The following is a 21262-nucleotide window of genomic DNA, read 5'->3' on the forward strand; positions in this document are numbered from 1 at the left end:
CAGAGTGTGAGAGAGAGTTATTTAATGTGAGCTTTAGATTTACAATGAACTTGCTCAACTGCAGCAAGTGGCCACCATAAGATGTATTGCCAGAGTCACTTAAAGGCTCTGAAAATTTTTCATGCAGGATCTTACAATGAGCAATGTTGTCCTACAAGAAAACACTATTTTCTGCCAGAGCAGGAACAGTTTTGGTTATTTCTCATGAGAGATTTCTGTTTGTTTTTGGCAGTGCTCTTCTCACTGGTTTGAAATGGGTGGAGCTCAGTTGGAAAAAATCAAATGTTGGAATCCCCCACCCCCCCTTTTTACCTTTGATGCTTATTCAGTTATAAAGAAATACCTAAGAAGTGAAAGCACGTTTTCAGGGGCTTTAATATAAAAAAGGTTCAACATGTTTAATACAGTTAAATTGAAAGCTGTTTTTATTTCGGCATGAAGACCTGTAGGGCTTAAAGAGTAAGAAACACACTCTGCTAAAGTTAAGTATGACAAATAGCCTTGGCCAGCTGCTACAAGACTGACTTAGCTGCCTGGTATGACAGCACGGCTGTGGACCGCCTGTTCAACTCATGTGTATCATGATTTCTCTTGCTTCTACAGAATTCCAGCCACACAAGCCTCTGCATCCTACAAAGGGGCGGCGCTCTTCATTGTGAGTTTGATCTCATTTGAAGAACATGCAACAGGATCTTTTATTTCTATCCAGTTTTCTTGTCTATCTTTAATTTCCTGTGGTGTGAGTTCTGACTTTGTGTGCTGTTTTCTAGCTTATGTTGAGGGAAAGAAAACCCTAATTGATTTACAGAAACCAGATGTGTTTGAACATCAGCCCAAACTAGAAAAAGTCCACTGTTATTGCTGCAATTGTTACAGCTCAGCAGCTCAGTGTTACAGAGACATTTTTCCTTGCTTTTGCTGTCTTGGCACAGAAATTGAGTGTAATCTGAGTCCATATTAATGCATTAATCACCCTGCTGGAATTCTGCGGCTGCACACAAACAAGCAGGAAATCTTAGACATGAAATACTGGGGGAGCAAGTAGGATATGTGTGTGTGTGTGTGTGTGTGTGTGTGTGTGTGTGTGTGTGTGTATGTGTGTGTGTATATATATATATATATATATATATATATATATATATATATATAGTGTGTATATATGTGTGTGTGTGTGTGTGTGTGTGTGTGTGTGTGTGTGTGTCAATGATGGTTATTTGGCCATACTCATCACAACAGAATCAGTAGGTCGGTGTGGCTCTTCAGATAATCTGACGCAATCTGGAATCTGGAAGTCACCAACTGTCTGACTGGTCAGTCTGGCTGTTTGTATCCAAATGCGCACACGTCTGGCGCGAAGTCCACCTTTTGTAATAACGACCAGACGCTTTGTGTTTCTCTTTGATCATCAGCTACGTGTCAGATGTTCATTAAAACACAGAGCAAAAGTACACGGAGTTATTGGGACCATGCGCCAGAGACAGTCTGCGCCTCGACGCACATGCATGTTTTAGAGTTGATGGTCGGTTTGCGACACAGTTTGGTAACAAATCAACTGCAGGCAGAGTTTCCAAAAGACACGTGACTGAGTGAAACTTGGAGTGGGTTTAACAATGGGGGGGAACTAATACATTTATTTCTGATGACGTGTCTGGTCATTATGAATACTGGAGAAGGAGGGGGGAGCAACGTTTCCATATTTATACATTGGCGGGGACATGACCCCCGTCTCCCGTGGCGATTGCGCGCTTGCACACACGTGCACGCTGTATGAAGTGCCCACATATGCACGTCCCGTGTTGCTGCGGGCTGGACTCGTGTTTCTAAGATCCCTGCAGTTGTTGACATCCCGTTCCCTCTGAAATGCAACGCAACATTTAAAAAAAATAAAAAATAAAAAAATGGACCCGATAACTTTAACAGCGGGGTAGGAAGAGAAAAAAAAAGCCGTCTGGCAGCAGTCGATATTAAAAACATGCAGAGGGAGACAAGCTCGGGGCCTTCCAGAGTCAGGAAAAAGACTTCGGAGAGCCGCAGCCAGGAGATGGGTATGGCATTTCTATTTTCCCCCAGCCCATTGATTTGTATATGAAAACATAGCGCTTTTATTCTCCCCCCTTCTGGGCTCTGCTTCTGAGTGATCAGCTGATGAAGAGACTAGCAGCTCGCCGCTATGCTGGCTTGCTAATTCTCTCCCCCACAGCTGCAGCCGATCCTGATAGCCAGCCTGCAGACTGCACTCAGGTAAATATCCTCCTCCATGTCTTTCTTCTCAGGCTCAGGATTCAGCCAGGCTACATCGCATGGGAAGAGAGGAAGAGATGGATAAAATGTGTGTGTGTGTGTGTGTGTGTGTGTGTGTGTGTGTGTGTGTGTGTGTGTGTGTGCGTGCGCGCGAGCCAGGGAAAGAGCGAGTATCTCTGTGAGCTTATTCCCGTCTGTCTGTGTAAGCGTGTGCGCGCGCACGTGTGTGTGTGTGTCTGTGTGTGTGTGTGTGTGTGTGTGTGTGTGTGTGTGTGTGTGTGTTTGAGAGCGGGGGGAGAGAGAGGGGGTGTGTAGGTGTGTGTTGTAACAGATGAGAGGGAATCTTTGCCAGATTAGTCAGGAAAGAGGCTGGCTTGTTAGGAGATAGCACAGGCATGGAGCATCACATGCACACACTGACACCCTTCCACTCACACATGTACAGTCAATCAGGCAGCTCTCAGCTGTGTTATACATCTTTGAGGATTACCCTCTATCCCTCCTGTATTCCGCTGGAACGATTGCAGCCCCTTAGAGAGAGCAGCGGGGCTTTTAAAGCCTTCATTTGAGCCGAGCGATGATGAACAGGATTTCTATTGTTACCTCTGTAGTGTTGTTGTCTCCTCTAACTCAATTCTCTGCCATGTATTTTTGGTTCGGGAGTGCAGGCATGCGTTTTGTTTGCTTTTTTGCCACCATCAGTCCTTTTCTTTCTCTAGGCTTGGATGAAATTATTTTCAGTAATAATTCTGCATCCTGTTCCTCAGACCACTGTGTGCAATATACAGTCATTCAGCATGCTTTCATCTTTGTCCTTGAGAAATACATTTCCACAAGTGCATGCTTTATTATATGATTTGAATGCTAGTGTGTGTACTATTGATGCATCAATATTCTGTTCGGATTGGACAGCATGCCTTCTCTATTTCCTCCCTCTCCTCTCCAGCCGGGTTGCTGCTGCTGCTGCTGCTGCTGCTGCCGCTGCTGCTGCTGCTGCTGGAGCTGCTCTTGCTGCATGCATACTCATGTTTCTGGCCTCTAATTGCTTTTGTGGGAAATACAGTGGTTGCAGCAGATATTTGAAAACGAGCGATGAAATGGTCGAAAATAACTCAGGATGCAGCAGTGGCATCCTTTCTCGATCACTGCGCACATGTGTTTCTGTCTCTTTTTTGTGCAAAACCAGGGAAATATGGGTTAATATTTATTGCATTATTAGCATTTTTAGACTCTGTGCTTTGGTATAACGTGGCTTCTCCAAATGTGTCAAACGTATTCGCATCCATTGTGCATTTTAAAAAACTCTGCCTCCCCTCGATAATCATCTGACATCAAAGCCTCCAGATAAAATAATCTGTCCTAAATTTGCAGAGACAGCACAGCAGTTGGGTCGCTTCAGTCCATGCAAATTCATATGCTTTTGTAATAAATAAATGAACGCTCTTTCATTTGAATACAAAACCATACTCTGTAATTCTGAATGCTTAAACTCCAGCCAGTACTGCTAATTAGCTGGAGACTGTAAGTGCTTTAATTTTAGGGTTTTGGGATTGGATTCTATAGCTTGCTGTCTGAAGTGCTTCAGGTTTCTCTCTCAGTGGTAAATGAATGTTCGAAAACATGTAGTTTGTGAGCATCCCAACTGTCAATATGAAAGTTACAAGAAATGGGAAGGAAGAGTTTAGAATGGAAATCGGTCACAGTTCTCCATTTTCCCTCCCATTCCCCAGTTGTTATTGTCCTTGTAATGCTGAGGTATAAACTGAACAACAAGGGAAGTGCCTCACAGGCTTTCAGTATAAACGGTACATATTTTTATACCACAGTGTTTCATTCGCCTAACCCCAGTGCTACAAGTTTGTTTAAGTTTGTTAGGTGTCGCTCCCTCTTCCCGCAGCCTGAGGCAGGAGCAAACGGTACCCTGGAGGAGATGGAAGAGGACATCAGTCTGAAGAAACGTAAAAGTGAACAACATGGAGAGAAAGAACTGCAGGCCACGCAGGAAACTGGTGAAAAAGTCAAAAGGAAGCGAGGACGTCCACCTGCTGAAAAACTGCCTCCGAACCCACCTGAACTCACCAGAACGCTGAGCACACTGGTAGATATGGTTATCAACTACAAGGACGGGTGAGGGCGCTCACTTCTTTTTGGATCATGTAATGACACTGTTATGCAACTAGATTTATTGTTATCCCAAACAAATGAACATGAATTCATTGTATTGCTGGGCAATATTGAGAAAATCAAATAATGATATTTGTTGATACTTAATGATATTTTTGACCATATACCTCAGTATCAATATTCAACCCAGATGCCAAACAAAATATTGGCAGTATATGTTTCTGCAAACCATGGATATGTTATGTTTGCATGTTATTATGTAGTTATTATGTAGTAGATATATTGAAACTTTACTTTTCAACAAGGCTGTGGTTAACATATGGTTACATTTAAGCATAAAACCCACTTGGTTATGGTTGTGGCTTAAAGGTCCAGTGTGTACGATTTAGGGGGATTTAGTTGCATCTAGCCGTGAGGATTTCAGATTGTGACAAGCTGAAACTTCTCCCGGTTAGAGTCTCTTCAGTGTTTCTTACCAGGTATTGAGCTATCTGGAGAGGTCTCTTCCTCTCCAAAACAAACCTGGTGATTTAAACCAGTCAAAACACTGAATAAAGCGGTTTCATATTACGAATCAGTGTTTTTCCAACAGTGTTTGGCACTTTGCAGCCACTAGCTTCGCAATGCTAATGTGCGTCCACCTTTTTTCTCTGATAACTTTATGTGTGTTCATCTTATTGCTGATCCAGACTTTCAGAAGTTTTTCACCGGGGGCTGAATCCTCCGTAGAGGTCTCCTCCTCTTCACAACAAATTGACCTGGTGATTTAAACCAGTAAAAACACTGAATAAAGCAGTTTCATGTCACAAATCAGTGTTTCTCTGATAAAGTTTGGCATGTCAGAGATGGGCTGTTGGCCCAGCACCTGCTAATGTGTGCTCACCTTTTTTTATGATAATTTAAGATCCAGATGTTCAGGAGGTTTTTCACGGGAGATGAATTATCTGCAGAGGTCTCTTTCTCTCCAAAACAAACAGACCCGATGATTTAAACTGGTATAACACTGTGTAAAGCAGTTTCACATTTAAAAAAATCAGTGTTTTTTCAACACTCTCATTGCAGAGGGGCCACTAATTGTGGTGGCAAATGCAAAACCGCAGTTGGCCCTACCCAGAGCCAGCGTTTGGTTTGTACGTTATAGGCTACTGTTAAGACATGGTGATGCAACATGGCAATCTCCGTACAAGAGGATTCGCTTCCTACGTAGATATAAACGGCTCATTCTAAGGTTAAGAAAGCACAACAATTTTTTTTTTCTTCAGGTAATTAAAAACTAAAGAAGACATACTTATTGTGTTACATTCCAATTCTGGTGCCCTTATATTCTACACACTGGACCTTTAAAAACTTTTGAATTCACAATCCCTGCTGGAAAAGCAGCATCTTCTCAGTAAAAAAATAAACGCTGTCTGTGGCACTATTCCCATTGGAGCAAGCATCAGCAATGGGTTGCTACAAAGCAGCACGTTTGGTGCCAAAAAGCCACTGGAACAAAGCAAAGACTCACTAAATCACATCTGGTTGTGTTGTTCCTTGGTCTCAAACAGTGGTCTGCAGCTTGGTTGTTAGTGAGGCGCTGGTCAGGGTTTTCTAAAACTGTCACTAACTCGGCCCGTTATGAGAGCCAATCTGCCGTGCCCAACCAAGAAACATATGTGCAAGTTTCTGTCAATGACCATCACTAACAACAACCTACTGCTGTTGGTTATAATGCCTGTCACAATATAAGACATGTTTTGTGTTTGGAAAGTACAAATGTAGGAAGACAGCAAGAAGCCTACTCACCCATCTTTTAAGTGGTTACATCTTAAGTTTGATCTTGAGCTCACAGCTGATATTCAACATGGTTTGTTTACATGAGCACACAGCTGATAGGTACAGTGGTTTGTTTACATGACATAACGGGGATGTATATCTAACAGATTCAGTTTAGACAGAGAGATGCTTGCTTGCTGTTAGGACATGATATTAGGTCTACATATTCTCTATATTTATATATTTATATTCTATTGTTTTGAACAGACATTATGACCAGAGATTTAAATATTTTAGACTTCCTGGTCAAAAACCAAAAACCCTGAGTGCAGTAGCACTGATTATAAAGCAGCTTGCTGTGTGTGTTTAAGAGAGACAGAGGGAGAAGAAGAGAAGGTGGAAGGTGGACTATTGCACAATATTTCTTTAAGTTAAACTAACTCAGAATGGTGCTTTGTCAGTTAATGACCTGCCTGTCTGATATTTTCTAACAAGCTTACCTGAACTGCCCGACCCACTGGTCCCAAGTTTATATCAGCCCATTCTCTAATTTCCAAGTTGTCAAATGTCACAGTTTCGTCAGTGATTTGGGCGTCAGGCACTGACACAGAAAGGCACTTTTTGTACCTCGCCGGGTGGTGTTACAGTATAATGCTGCTGGAACAGCATCAGTTCGAGATTGCCGTGCAATTTGAAACGCTGCCTGTAAGAAGGTAATATAAGGAGCTGGAAAGTCCCTGTCAGCTGGGTGGGAGGGGCAGTGGAGGAGTCCAGCACACTACGGACTTTCACATAGGAGCCCGCTGTTTGCTTCACGTGTGAATGTAAAGCCAAACCATTATATTTTTTTCCTTAATTGAACCACATACTTTTGTTGCACAAGGAAATAAACGTAAATATGAAGGGTTTTACTAACATTGTAGGTTTATTTTGAAAAAAAGACTAACAAGCAGAAACTGTACGTGTCCTGTGAAAACAGAAGTTTATTTTGAAAAGATATGATGCATGTAACAAGTGTAAATTGACACAGCATCCTGGAATGTCAACAATAGACGCAGGAGGACACCTAGTGCGTAATATGTAGATGTGAAAGTCCACTGACAAGCGGCGATATTTGTCAAGATGGGATGAGCATGCATTGGCCATCCACCATCCCTACCAGCTCCGAATGATACAGTTAGCTCATATTCTACATCACTTTACATAGCCTACTTCACGTATAAACAAATGAACAAATGTAACATATTCGTGGTTTGCAAGACGTACTCTGCCAACATGTCTTCTGGCAACTAGGCTGTGTGTGGAATATTGTAACAGAACTAAGAGTGTACAGTCATGTGAGTAACTCAGTGGGGCTGCACTTATGCACAGTGGTGCTGGAGTTTAATGCTAATCTTGCTTACATTTGCCAATCCCATGAATGTCAATCACATGCTGATGTGCTTTTCAGACACTTTCTTGATAAAGTGAATTCACATGACCTATCATGTTGTACTTCCAGGTTGGGTCGACAGATCAGCAAAGGCTTTGTGCAGCTCCCCTCAAAGAAGGAGGTACCTGAGTACTACGAGCTGATCCGAAAGCCTGTCGACTTCAGAAGGATCAGGGTACGTGTCACTGAAGACCCTCAGAACTCACATACAGATATCACTGTTATCTTATCTGTTGAGAGAATCTCAAATAAAGGGAGATGAAACTCCAGCTGATACATAATACATCAAAAGACACACTAGTATCTGTATTAAATATTCAAACGCTTCTTTTATTAAATAAATACTGATTAAGAAAATGATATAAATAGTGCTTAGGTAGCCTACAGTGCGGTGCCAAATGGATGATGTACTTCTGAAATGTGTATCAGTATGAAAAAAACCTTCAAAGTAACTATAGTTAGCACTGAAACTCTCAATAGAGCCTTTTTCATTTTTATGTCACCTGAAGGCCTTTGTAGGTTCTTTACATGCTGGCTGAGGGGAGGGGTATACAGTTGATTACAATCTGCAACCTCACCACAACATGCCATTAATTGGTTCAACACTTTGGGAAATACATGTATTTGCTGTTTAAAATTTCATTTACACCACATCAGATGTTGTGGCGTTTAGCTGCAGGGTTGTGCGGAGGTGTGGGAGTGTCACTTAAATGGCATGTGTGGGGGAGTGGAGGGTGGACACAAACCATAAAATAAACAATATCCCCATCTCAGCGACTCAGTATTTGTCTCCGGTAAGTCTGTTGAATCTTCAGTCAGTTTGTATGTTGGTTTAAAAGACCTGTAGAATTCCTGTTGATGATCATTACTGTGGCATCTTTACTGCCACAAAGACAAACTTGTGTTCACACACAAACAAAGCAAGCGCTCTCCTTTGTAGGATAGTACACACATGCTGTTAATAGCCAACATACCTAATGTCTTTTACTTACTGTAATGTTTAAAAAATAGTGACAGTATTGTTCATGTGGACTGGAGGACCTCTCAGGCCCAGAACTGCAGCCTTGGTTCACTACCCACATTCTGAATGAATGGGGGTAATGGTGTTTTGGCCCTGACGCTGGATTTGGTGTGAATACAGCCTGAGTTCGATGAGAACATTGTTGCCACTTTCGTGTGTATTAACTATGCAGCTACAGAGAGTTGTATTGTTGGCACTGTGATGTTGCCAGGCAACCAGTGGAGACTCCAGGAAGTCACTGGGCCCAGCCAAGAAATAGTGCCCCACCCAAATTTCAGCCCTTGTATGGATTAAACAAACAATATGTGTTAATGAATATGTTTTAGAGGTGCTGGCTGGTAGATTTTGTCTAACTCTGGACAAAGCCAGACTAGCAGTTTCTCTCTGTTACCAGTCTTTATGCTAAGATAATCGGCTTAAAGAGACAGTTCACCCAAAAACAAAAACACATATTTTAACTTTTACCTGTAGTACGTTTTATCAGTCTAGATTGTTTTGGTGTGAGTGTTGGAGATACCAGCTGTAGAGATGTTTGCCTTTTCTCTGATATAATGGAACTAGATGGCACTCAGCTTGTGGTGCTTACTGTAAGTGCTAAAAATATGATCGAGAAACTCAATAGAAGTGTCTCTCTACAGAAATTATAACCAGGTTGCTCAAGGTAATCCACAGGCCTTGTTGTGAGCAGTTTCATGTAGGAACTATTAACTTTCTACCAAAGTACACCCGCCAACTGTATCACTGTGCAGAAGGAAGAGTGCATCTACTCACTGATGAGAGGTTCGTGCTTATGACAGCACAAGATGTAAACATTGATGGTGTCCTCCTCAGCTGAGCTGTAACATTACCAAGATCAATGGTGCTAGGTAAACTAGTAGTAGGTGCACACTTCCTTTTGTGTGGTGATGTGGTGGGCAGGTGTGAACATGAGAGTGGTCCTCATCCTCTCATCTAAGTCAGCAAGGAAGCAAATGAGTAACTGTCAAATTTTGAATTGTTGCTTAAAAATGGGAGATTCAATTATTGTGAGACTTTGTGTGGGTTTGTGTTTTTGTTTTTTGGGAATGTACTTTTTGTTTTTTCTTATGGGGAAATCCTGTCTTGGAGTACTTCTTCTGCTAATTACTTATTGTGACTGTCACATTGAGGTTTTAATACTGACTCTGCTTCACAGGAACGTGTGCGTAACCACAAGTACAGAAGTGTTGGGGATTTGGAGAAGGATATTTTCCTCCTGTGTCACAATGCTCAGACCTATAACCTGGAGGGATCTCAGGTGAGCCCCCAAAAATTCTTCATTGAAATGCAACAAAATTATTTTTCACAGTCTCCATTTTATTATTGTAGTCGTAAATGGGTTTGGATCTCGATGTGGTGAAGGATCCATGCAGTTTATGTACGTGGAGGTTTGTGTGTGTGTGTGTTTGTTTACCTCTGCAGATCTATGAGGATTCAATTGTCATTAAGTCTGTTTTCGAGAGTGCAAGACAGCGAATTGTCACAGACGAGGAACAAAAAGAGACAGTTAGCGCCAGTCACAGCGATAATGGCGGTGGAGCTGAAGACCAATTTGTTCCATCAGCAGGTGAGAGTTAAAACGCTAACATCAGGAGGGGTTGTGTGTTTTTACAATGATCACAGGAAAGCAAAAAGAAGATGAGGACCCACACTGTCTGGCTAAAAATGATCATCTGTATAATTACTGTTTGCTGGATGCTCTTGTGTTTAAAAACTTGACTTTTGGATGAACTGAAAATAGACTCGTCCTTTTTTGTGTTTTTGTAACCAGTGAAACCATTACCAGTCCAGCTAAAGAAAGGGAATAAGGAGGAGAGAAGCAGAAATACCATGGCCAAGAGGCTCCACAGTGATTTAGACAGCGATGAGGATCTAGAGGATAACACCACAAAAGATGAAGGTTGAACTAAAGGGCCCTCCATGTTTTTGTATTCTGATTCATGTCTGTTCTCTATCACATTCCTTTTCATTGGTTTCTCCATTTTCTGAGCAAAAGAAAGGAAAATAAAACTGGAAGGACCACTCAAAGAGAGCCACTTATGGAACATAAGATGACTCATGCCACTCAAACACGTCTTGCTGCACATAGTGCTATTCATTTCATTTACTGTAGCTGGTCTTTTATTATGACTCCCCTTTTATCTGCCTTAGTCTCTGTGATTGCTTCTGCAAATGTTATGTAAAACACCAGTTTCACTGACTGTTTTTAATCAGTATATTTGATTGTATGAAATGCCTTCATATGTCTTGGAGCATGAAATGTATCTCTCCTGAAGCTGGCTCCTCCAGAGTAGCACCCGCTGATGACAATGTTGACGTGTTCAGGGTCTGAGAATCGAAGCACATGGGATGATGTTTTTAAAGGAAATTAATGTGATTTTAGAGATGATACATCTTTGATTTAAAAAGCAGTGGAAGTATGAAGTCTTACTGAAGTATTACTGATGCTTTTGTCTGTTTCTGGTACTTGGTGGAAAAAGTTTGGTTCTGATCAAGGGTACTCAAGTTGAACATTTTTATCCCTTGTGCTACAGTATATTCACATATTGTACAGTTTGTGTGAAAAGTAAGTTAAATACAAAATTTCTTTTCATTTACTCTCCTGGTTGTTGGGGGGGAGGAATACATCATTGTTAAGACAATCCCTGGAAACATGTATCACTTAAACACTTGAGAAATAAATTTTACCAAAAGACCCATTGGTTGGTGATTATGATCATTATTATCAATAGTTGTAATTATAGTGGCCATTTTTGTAGTACTTGCAGTAGTCATGAAGTCATGGATGATGACTGCAGAACAGAGAGGTAGTCATTTATATATATATATATATATATATATATACATATATATGACAATATACATAACAGTATATAAACCACTATATTAACTGGAGACACTAAAGATGTTTTTTCAGTTATAGATATCACGATCAGACCTCACCCAGTTGATTACTAATATTTTTGGTATTACAAGTTTTCTGAGTTGTTATGTTAAAATATGCAAATTAAATATGCACTGATTTGTAAATGTCCAGAACAGAAATCTGAACATTGGATAAAGCCAGGTTCAGAATTCTTGTTTCATTTTACTGACATGTTAAGAGTCAAAGTTTTTCCAGAGGAATTATCTCTTACATAAATGTCTCTATTTATCACTTTAAAAATAAGAAAACAAGGCTGTGAATGACATATGAACAAAGACCAGTGTAAAAATCGCTTGATATCACTGTGATATGAGGCAAAATATTGTTTGTGAGTGACAAATCTGGTATAAGAGAATGTATGAATATAATGATTTCAAGCCTTTTGACTTTCAAGGTCACAAACATTATGAGTTAGAAAATGACACTGACCCAGAGACCCACTTCTACCAGGACATTAGAATGACTTGTGGGTATTATTCTGAGGACAAGTTCCATCCTGAAAGAGCTTTTCTGTGATCCACTTTAATAGTAGAAGTCTCTACAGTAACTTCTCCAAAATCAAAGATTACCTTCAACAGTTTCAGCAAAGGGGGCGGCACGGTGGTGTGGTGGTTAGCACTGTCGCCTCACAGCAAGAGGGTTGCCGGTTCGTTCCCGGGTGTGGGAGCCCTTCTGTGCGGAGTTTGCATGTTCTCCCCGTGTCAGCGTGGGTTCTCTCCAGGCACTCCGGCTTCCTCCCACAGTCCAAAGACATGCACATTGGGGACTAGGTTAATTATTTGTAAACAGAGTGGATAACTTTGTTGCGAAATATGAGTTCTCTATTGTGTTGATATTCCATATGTACGGGGGACTGACCCCCACGGGGACAGCTGACATGGATATGAGTTACTGAGTGACCATCAATATGGGTTTAGGAGTAACTGATCTACATCTTTAGCAGTGATGGACTTTGTAGAAAATATAGCAACAGCAGTAGATAAAAAACAGCACACTGTAGGTGTATTTATTGATTTACATAAAGCGTTTGACACAATTGATCATTCCCTCCTTCTTCAGAAATGTCAACGCTATGCTGTAAGAGGTGTCGTGCATCTTTGGTTAAGAAGTTACTTAAATAACAGATATCAGTTTGAAAAAAATCAATATACTGAATCACATCTTAGAAGAGTAACCTATGGTGTTCCACAAGTTTCAGTATTGGGACCTTAGTTATTTATACTTAATTTACATGATATTTGTAAGGTATCTAATATGTTGAAATTTGTAACATTTGCTGATGATACAAGTTCATTTTGTTCAGGAGACAACATGACAGAGTTATTAAAAATGGTAGAAAGGGAATTGATCAAGTTGAAAACATGGTTTGCCGTTAATAAGTTATCATTAAATGAAAACAAAACAAAATGTATGGTGTTCGGTGGTGTTTGGGCTAATTGTGAAATAAAACTGAACTTCAATAGTGTATATGATGTGTTTTGGAGTGTATGATGTGTTTTGGAGTGATTTTAGAACATAAACCATGTTGGAAGCCACATAGAGAATATATTAAACGGAAACTATCGAAATCTATTGCTGTTCTTCATAAGACTAGGGAGTTGTTCAACAAGAAATGTTTGTATATATTGTATTGTTCACTTGTAATGCCATATATGTCCTATTGTGCTGAAATTTGGGGAAATGCTTACAAAACAAATATAGATCCGATAACTAAACTTCAGAAAAGAGCCCTCAGAATAATACATAAAGCAGGTTATCGGGAATCTACAAATCAATTGTTTATAGCATCTTTACACCTTAAAATTTCCAGACATGTATTTAAAAACATTGGAAATACTTTCTTGAGTTGTCAACAGAAACCTTCCTGTCTGTATTCAAAAATTCTTTAGATCAAGAGAAGGTAATTATAACTTAAAAGGGTTGTTAATTTATGAAACATGTAAAGTGAGAACCAATGTAAAATACAGATGTGTTTCAGTTTTGGGAGTTAAGTTATGGAATGGACTCAGTGCTGATTTGAAATTGTGTAGCTCTCTGTTGAGTTTTAAAAAAGTCTTAAGATGTAGAATGAATATGGATTATAATGTAAAATGATCAAATTGTAAAATACTTGAGAATTAATTCATTTATTTTCCTTTCTAAAATAGGATAGGCAAAAATAAGCCTGAGGCTTCAGTCTATTCCTTTTTCGGTTACAGACTGTGAGACAATTTGTGTGAAATAATCTTTGTTTTTTCAGAAGTATGTAACCAAAATTAAAATTCTTCATTCATTCATTTAAAAATCTTCAGAATATAGACAGGAATAAAACTGGAATGTTTGTGTCAATGGTGTGTTGGTTCTACTGAAGTGGAGATCTCTGGCTCAAAGTATGAGAAAAAAAGAATAATTCTAAGAAAATAATCTGGGTGACTGAGATTTTAGACTATTTTGCTTCCAATATACATCTTCTTTCTGGCAAGTGGAAAGAAAACATTCGAAATACACATTTCATTTTATATCTTAGTTCAGATATATGTTCTGGAAATGTATGCAAAAAGCACATATTTAATTAAATGATGCCTCATTATATATTACTATATTACTATATTTAAACATCAAATTTCAGAGAACTTGTAACACAAACAATAATTGTCTTAATGTAAGTAATCAGCTGGGGTAGTTTCATGGTGATATCCGTTGATGAGTTGTTTTTAGCCCTGTCACCTGTAGATGTATAGACTATAACAGTGTATAACATTAAAGACAGAAATCTGCACATCAGTAGCTGATGTACTCTGCATACACCAAACATTTCACTTTTATTTCTATCTGTATTCTGAAGGTTTTACAGACAGGTTTGTTCATATATCATTCTAAGCCTGATTTATATAAAATTGTATTCCTAAAAACATGATAAAAATAGATTTTTTTAAATGGCTGTTGACAGTATTTTCTGAATAATGGAGTGATAAAGGGAGATTCCCTCTTGTAAAAGATTTTGACTGTCAACAAAATGAAACAAGAATTGTGAACCTGGCTTTATCCAGTGTTCAGATCTTTGGTCTGAAGTATGAAAATCATCACAAATTTTAGTGTGCATGTTTGAAAAAGAATTTTATACAAAAAATGTCTTAATCTAAGTAATCAACTGGGGAAGTTTCATGGTGGTATCTACAGGTGAAAAGGGCAGGAAATTTTAATTAATAGATATCACCATGAAACTTCTTCAGTTGATTACTTATATTAAAGCAATTATTTCTGGTATAACAAGTTTACTGAAATCTGAGCTACAATAAACACCGTAATGTGCAGCTTGGATGTTTTCTTGCCAACTAGTCTGAGAGAAGACATGAAGTCTATGGAAAGACTATGGAAGTGAAATAGCGACCGATGCATTAAGAACATCGAAAAAGGTGCCTATCAGAGTCAGCTTTATTCCATTTAGAGTGCATGATCTTCTTTGTGACTTGTATTTTTGACAATGTGCCAATAGGTGGTGCAAGAGAACTGTTTGATTGTCTCAGTATTGCTGGTTGCCATACATACATAAGCATGTGCTTGTGTAACCGCATACCCTTCCTTAATCGCTTGTCATAGTTCTTTGCAGCATTTCTAGCTCTATATGAAATTGATCTATTAAATTGACAGTAACTGATAAGAGCATTATGTTTTGTACAGCACTTGGATGAAACCAAACCCTGGGCTGTGACACAAACTATTATTTCCATTAATGATACACAAATGCAAGTGATTTAAACTCTTCAAGAAACATACCTATTAAAAAATACAAAGATACAGCACCAATTTGTTTTTGTTTTTTTAATTACAACCACTGTGTGGCCATAGTCTACTCTAGACCAACCTGCTCACAGTGTTTCCAGTTAGTTAAAAGCACACAGTTGTTGCACTAACACCAATAGTCTCATTTACATCAAAGACAAGACATGAGAGAATGAGCATCCATAAATTACACAGCAATTTGTTCTCATGCACTCAATTGTTGATAGACGTTTGATGATTGTCTATCTCTGAACTGCATTACAGTACATCATATGTCACAAAGGCCCATTTGTGGCAATGTCACTGCCAACGTGTGCCCACTTAGCCCTCGAAGGCTTCTAATTTACGTCAGTTAGAGGCAAAGAGGCACCAATCCAAACACAAGTGTTGTACATATATATGTGACAGATGAGTAGCCTTCACATGCTATAACCTGCAAGTAACATTAAAAACCTGCCTGCAAGTCCACTTATGCAATAAAGTTTTGTGAGAGCTTTGATGAGAAATTAAAAGTACGAAACCCCAAGATTTACTGCCCATGTTTGCCTCTATATAGGCTTATATTATGAGAGTATTTAATAAGTCAGTATGATGAAAATATGCAATAATTGTGATAACACCATGATGTCTGGTTATTACTGAGAAATGATTAGGTAAAAGATAGACCTGATCTACTGGTGGTATTATACACAGCGCATTCAGAACCCTGCATTTTTTTCATGTTGTTATGTTGCAGCTATGCTGAAATCATTTACATTAATTTTACCTCTCATGAATCTATAGTCAAAACCCAATAATGACGATACAAAAACAGGTTTTTAGATTTGTTTTTGTTTTTCTTATTTATTATGACTAAATCTCACCATAACAGTATTCAGACCAACAACCCAGTACTTGAAGCACCTTCGGCAGTAATTACAACCTGAGGTCTTCCTGGGTTTGACGCAACAAGCCTTTCAAACCTGGATCTTGGAATTTTTCATTCGTCTGGCCGATCCTCTCGAACGCTGTCAGGTTGGATGGGAGACGTCGGTGGATAGCTATTTTTTCTCCAGCAAGGTTTAATTCAGTAGTGCCTGATACAATCTGGGGCGCTCATTTTTTAAAACTTGTGGAACTAGACAACCTAAGGCATCCATTGGTACCAACCATGCTGACACTGCTTGTCAGGTAGGGGGGTAAGTAACTTTTCAAATTTAGGCTCACTTCTGGCGAGGAAACAACTGGCATGGCCATTTTCAAAGGGGCCCTTTGGTTGTACACTACAACAATATAATAAAAGCCCTGAAAATAAGTTCTAGCTTTTGGTTTTGTGCCACCCCAAGACTTTCAATGGCCCTATCTAGCCATTCCCATGAAAAATTTCTGGGGGTGCCACTTGTTCTTTTGGGTTACCTTTTTATTTGGTTCTGTGTAAAAATGCGAAGATGGCATAAAAAAGGGACTTGGTAACAACCCTATAGAACAATCTCTGTAAAAAGGGCTACAGAGTTGTCCTTAAGAAACTCTTGCTTTGACTAGACTGTTCTGAGGGTCGTTGAGCTGTTGGAGGGTAATCCTTGGGCCCAGTCTGAGGTCACTTTGGCCAAGTTACCTTTAAGAAGTGTTCTGGTTGTTCCAGACTTCTTACATTTAAAAATCACGGAGGCCATGGTGCTTATGGGAACCTGCATTGTAGCAGAATATTTTTTGTAGCCTTCTCTAGATCTGTGCGGCAACACAATTCTGTTTCTGAGCTCTCAAATAATCTGATCTATGCACAGCATTTTATTCCTGGTTTGGTCAGCAAGCTCCTAAGAAAACCTACTGGATCTCTTCCATTTGCTCCTGAAATGTTCAGCACACTTTAGCAGCCACCTGTTGTTTCTCACTGTAAAGGTGTCAGTGACCTTTAGTGAGCATGCCAGAGAGCTGCTCCCCACAGTTCTGCTGTACATAAAAGACAGAGCTATGTGGATTTACCCATATGGGCTGAAATGAAAGCTACACAGAGTGGCAGCCTGAGCTGACTCTCTGTGGGACTCTCAGTCAATACAACTTTTCCACATTTCAGGGAGTTATTTGAGTCATTGTTAATATCAATAATATCACTCACTGGAGCTTCAAACTGCTGCTGTTTCATTAGTGACTGGGTTTAAAAATGTCTCTGTCTGAATATACGATGCAGTCAAATATCTGCATGCAGGCACATAATAAAGGGAACTCACTCAAAAGTGAGTGATGGTGTGCTTGCATTAAAATCTCATGCTATCTTGATGTCATTGCCCGGATGATTTAATGTATCACATGAGGTCATGGCTACAAACACAAGCCAACACTGATATACAGTTTGTGTTTAATCTTAACAACTAAATGAGTGTCTGAACTACAAAAAGAACTGTTTTTGTTGGGAATCCCAACTCTTAGTTTGGTTTCATCTGGTTTTGGTCTCATGTCTCATCACTAACTCTCCTGTCAGTTCAGATCACGCCTCCCTCTCAGCCCATTCAATCTGCTCATTACCTGCACCTGATTTTCCTCGCCCATCGCCACACCTGTGGCTCATCCTCCCATCAGTCCTTCAGTATATATATCAGTCCATGTTCCCCTGCCCTCCGCCAGATTGTTTTGTGTTTCTGCCAAGCTATCTAGCATGCTTTCCCTTTTTTTTTTTGCCTGATCACCTGTTTTTGACCCTGTTGGCCTGTTTTTTGGACTCTGGATTCCCTGCCTGCCCCTTGTCAGATTTGTTTGCTGGTTGGAATGATTTCCTGGTTTGACTTTCCCTGCAACTCTATTGTCTCTTTGTCGTGCATTTGGGTTCAAACCTGTACTGTTGAATCTTACAGTTTTACATGAAAGCAGTCTGTTAAGTGTAAAACTATGTGTCAAGTGGACTCAAGTATGCTCAACCTGATTCACATTGATAAAAGCATACGTGACACTAACTTTCTCTCTAAATTTAAAATATGTCATCAGTAGAACCTTACATTGACACAAAAACACCCAGGACAGTGTTCAAGTGTTTTAGTCACCAGCCTGTAGAGTTGACCGAAAAGGATGAAATAACATCAGAGATCTCACAGAGAAAATTTTGACAACATAGCTCATTATCGCAGTGCTTTCTGACAGCCAACTCACAAGTCTGGAGGTCAGAGCGTCCTTCAATGTACCAACATAAGGGTTGCCTGCTCAGAACACTGTAACTTTGTGAGCATATTTTTGAAGCGCAGTTAAATAAAAGGAACCCAATGTTTGCCTAAAAGAGATAGGACCTAAAACATCTAAGGTGTAAAACACATCTTATTGTAATGCCATTTTACCCAGACAGAACCAAAACAACCATATTACTTTAATTTAAAAATATTTTATAATTTTATAATTCAACCAAATACCAGTGTAATAGGGAGACAGTTATATAAAGAGCCATATCTCACTGGAATACTCTGCCATACTTTATTCATCAAGAATCCGCTATTTTAAAAATGGTTTAATGAAACAACTTAAAATGAGAAAGAAAAAGCAGAATAGGTATTCTTTACCGTAAAGTAAATTGCAATTTACTTCTAGCCGCACTAGGGGCCAGACGGTCTGTCCACCACTTTGGTCAAGATTAAAATTGTTCCACAAATAATAGTGGATTATCTAATGCCACCAGTAGACTTGGGTGATAAATATATATTCACATGTGCCAGGGTACTCGGTATATGATGGTATTTGTGTAAAAGAAAAAAAGAAAAAAAAAACAGTAAAAGTAAAGTAAAGTAAAAGCTGAGCTACTAGTGACTGAAGTCACTGTAGCATGTATGTCATAGCCTACAATGCATTGTTTCTAATATGCAATGAGTCTACTTAGACAAGTCTTGCTGGGTCTAAAAACTTACGGCCCATCGAATAATAAATTGATTGGAAATAAGCACCCTTCTTTCATTTCATTCCATTTATTTATTTATTGAATTGGGACAATGCACATTAATCAACATTAATGTAATTAACATCAACGTAAATGCACCAGACTTAGCATAAATGCTAATTTCATCCGTAGTCCCAAGGCAGGTACCTACACAACACAGACACAGTAAGACCTTTAAAAACCTCACAACTACAAATCATACAATAGACAATTTCAAAACAAGACACAGGCAGACAATATCAAAACAGTCTTACACAAGTCCTACACCTGGGTACATTACAGATTTGCTAACTGTCTAGGTCAAGAATATTAAATTAATTTATGTGTGAAAATATCATGGCAGGAGGACAGCTGTTGCTGCAGATACCGACACATCAGTGGCTGAAGACTTCTGCTTCTGCAGTTGGTCATCTCAGCGTGTGGCAATTCTCCAAAACAGGGGCAAAGGCATTTTCTTTTTTACTACTCCTGTAACGTTATCCCCATCACTTAGCTCAGCTGCCTGTTCCAGCAGTATATACTGACCTCTGGTGGTGCATGCTGTGCACTGCAATAATACATTACCTAAATACAGCATCTCTGTATCAGGTTAATAAAAGACGAGTATGTATAATTTTGACGGTATTGAAAATTATATCTGCTGGATTTGTAAATACTCCCGCATACCCTCATACCTTGATACTGCTCAAACCTAGCCACTTGCAGATCAAATCTTCAATTATTAAGAGAAATATTTTAACATCTACTGAATGGACTTGCACAAAGTATTGTGCAGCCATTCATGGTTCCCACTTAACCTGACCTTTCTTTGGTACCACAATGATGATGACATTTATGGTTCTTTGTGAAGTGTCTAGACAACACTCAAATGGATTGCCTTGAAATTTAGTGCTGAGAAAACCCTTTGTCTAGTTATTTTCTGGTCAAAATTTCCATTTCCATCCACAAAGATGTGCAAAACTAACCTCAGATGTACTTTGTCTGTAGATGGTGGAAAATGCAAAACCAAAACTGTACAAAGATGGAGCCAAAAACATCCTGAATAGAGGTGATGGTACCATCTTTGTAATATGGAACCAGGGTCTGCGCAATTATGATAGGGAAGTGGAGCTGCAGTATTGAGTTCTCGCTCATACTCCTGTCTGACCCAGCTACTTGGGGCGATCTTTGGCTTCACTTTTGTGGAGCTGGCATGCCATAAATCTTTATGCACAGATATTGTGTTAAACATTATAGAGAGGTTCAGGAATGAGTCCTAAAACCTAGCAATTAGTATTTTACCACTCCTGGTTCCTTTATCCAGAAGTTAATGAGTTTCTGAACATTTTTTGGTTACATGCCTGAATAAGGTCTGTGGTTGACACAAGCTCAGGAGGCTTCACATTTTTTTTATGACATAAAATACGTCAGTAAGTACCACACTCGTGAATTTTGAAGCTTTTATGTGTCTTTAAAAAGGCAGTTGCTAAGAAGTGGTTAAATGAGACTGCAGAATGTCATCACACCAAGCACGGCTTTACAGCCTTGTGTGTAAAGCCTAATGGCGACGTGGCAGCTATTAGACAGTTGGTTTATAGCCTTAACGTTTAATGTCTGCCAATTGCATTTATGCTAAAAAAAATCCTAAAAGTGGTGTTAATTTGTGAAGATTATCTTGCTGAACAAAATGTGTTAATATCATAAACTTTTGTTTGCCACAGATCTTATTTCTGCAAAAATCCAAAATCTGTGGAAAAATTCCATAGGTGTTTTGACGAGGGAACCAGGGCAATGCTGATTTACGTGTCAGTCTACAAAAAAGCATTGTCCCTGCAACACTCTATATATGTTAAATATCAGTATGTGACATAAGCGTTTCTAGCCCATTTTTGGGGGTGCTGAAGCACCCCTAAAATTTGAGGTTTTTTTAAAAAAAAAATTTTTTACAGTATGTCCCTTTTTAACAAGCTAGAAAAGTGTCAAAACCATACAGTACTTGGTTGCAACATAATATTTTAACAACAAAAATACAGCAGCAACCCTCCCCACCCCTTGCCTCAAAAATGGTTTGATCCACCCCATCCCTCCCACCTTTCCCCGACTTGGGCTCTG

General features: G+C 39.3%; 1 protein-coding gene across 4 annotated transcripts; it reads left to right on the top strand.

Annotated features, from left to right (window-relative positions):
• Window positions 1-535: 535 nt before the first annotated feature.
• On the top strand, window positions 536-11305 carry LOC125905975 (probable global transcription activator SNF2L2). Of its 4 annotated transcripts, XM_049604325.1 has the most exons (7): window positions 1516-2045; window positions 2201-2241; window positions 4139-4368; window positions 7622-7727; window positions 9748-9849; window positions 10014-10158; window positions 10363-11304. In XM_049604325.1, exons 1-7 carry the CDS (start codon window positions 1973-1975, stop codon window positions 10494-10496), a joined length of 831 nt encoding a protein of 276 aa, XP_049460282.1. In that variant the 5' UTR covers window positions 1516-1972; the 3' UTR covers window positions 10497-11304. The 4 variants fall into 4 exon arrangements, with proteins under 4 accessions (XP_049460281.1, XP_049460282.1, XP_049460284.1 ...); XM_049604324.1 differs by lacking the exons at window positions 1516-2045; window positions 2201-2241 and adding an exon at window positions 536-655 and having other exon boundaries at window positions 10363-11305; XM_049604327.1 differs by lacking the exon at window positions 2201-2241 and having other exon boundaries at window positions 1523-2045.
• The last annotated feature ends 9957 nt before the right edge of the window (window positions 11306-21262 follow it).

This window comes from Epinephelus fuscoguttatus, linkage group LG18 (assembly GCF_011397635.1).
Source record: "Epinephelus fuscoguttatus linkage group LG18, E.fuscoguttatus.final_Chr_v1".
Classification (NCBI taxonomy): domain Eukaryota; kingdom Metazoa; phylum Chordata; class Actinopteri; order Perciformes; family Serranidae; genus Epinephelus; species Epinephelus fuscoguttatus.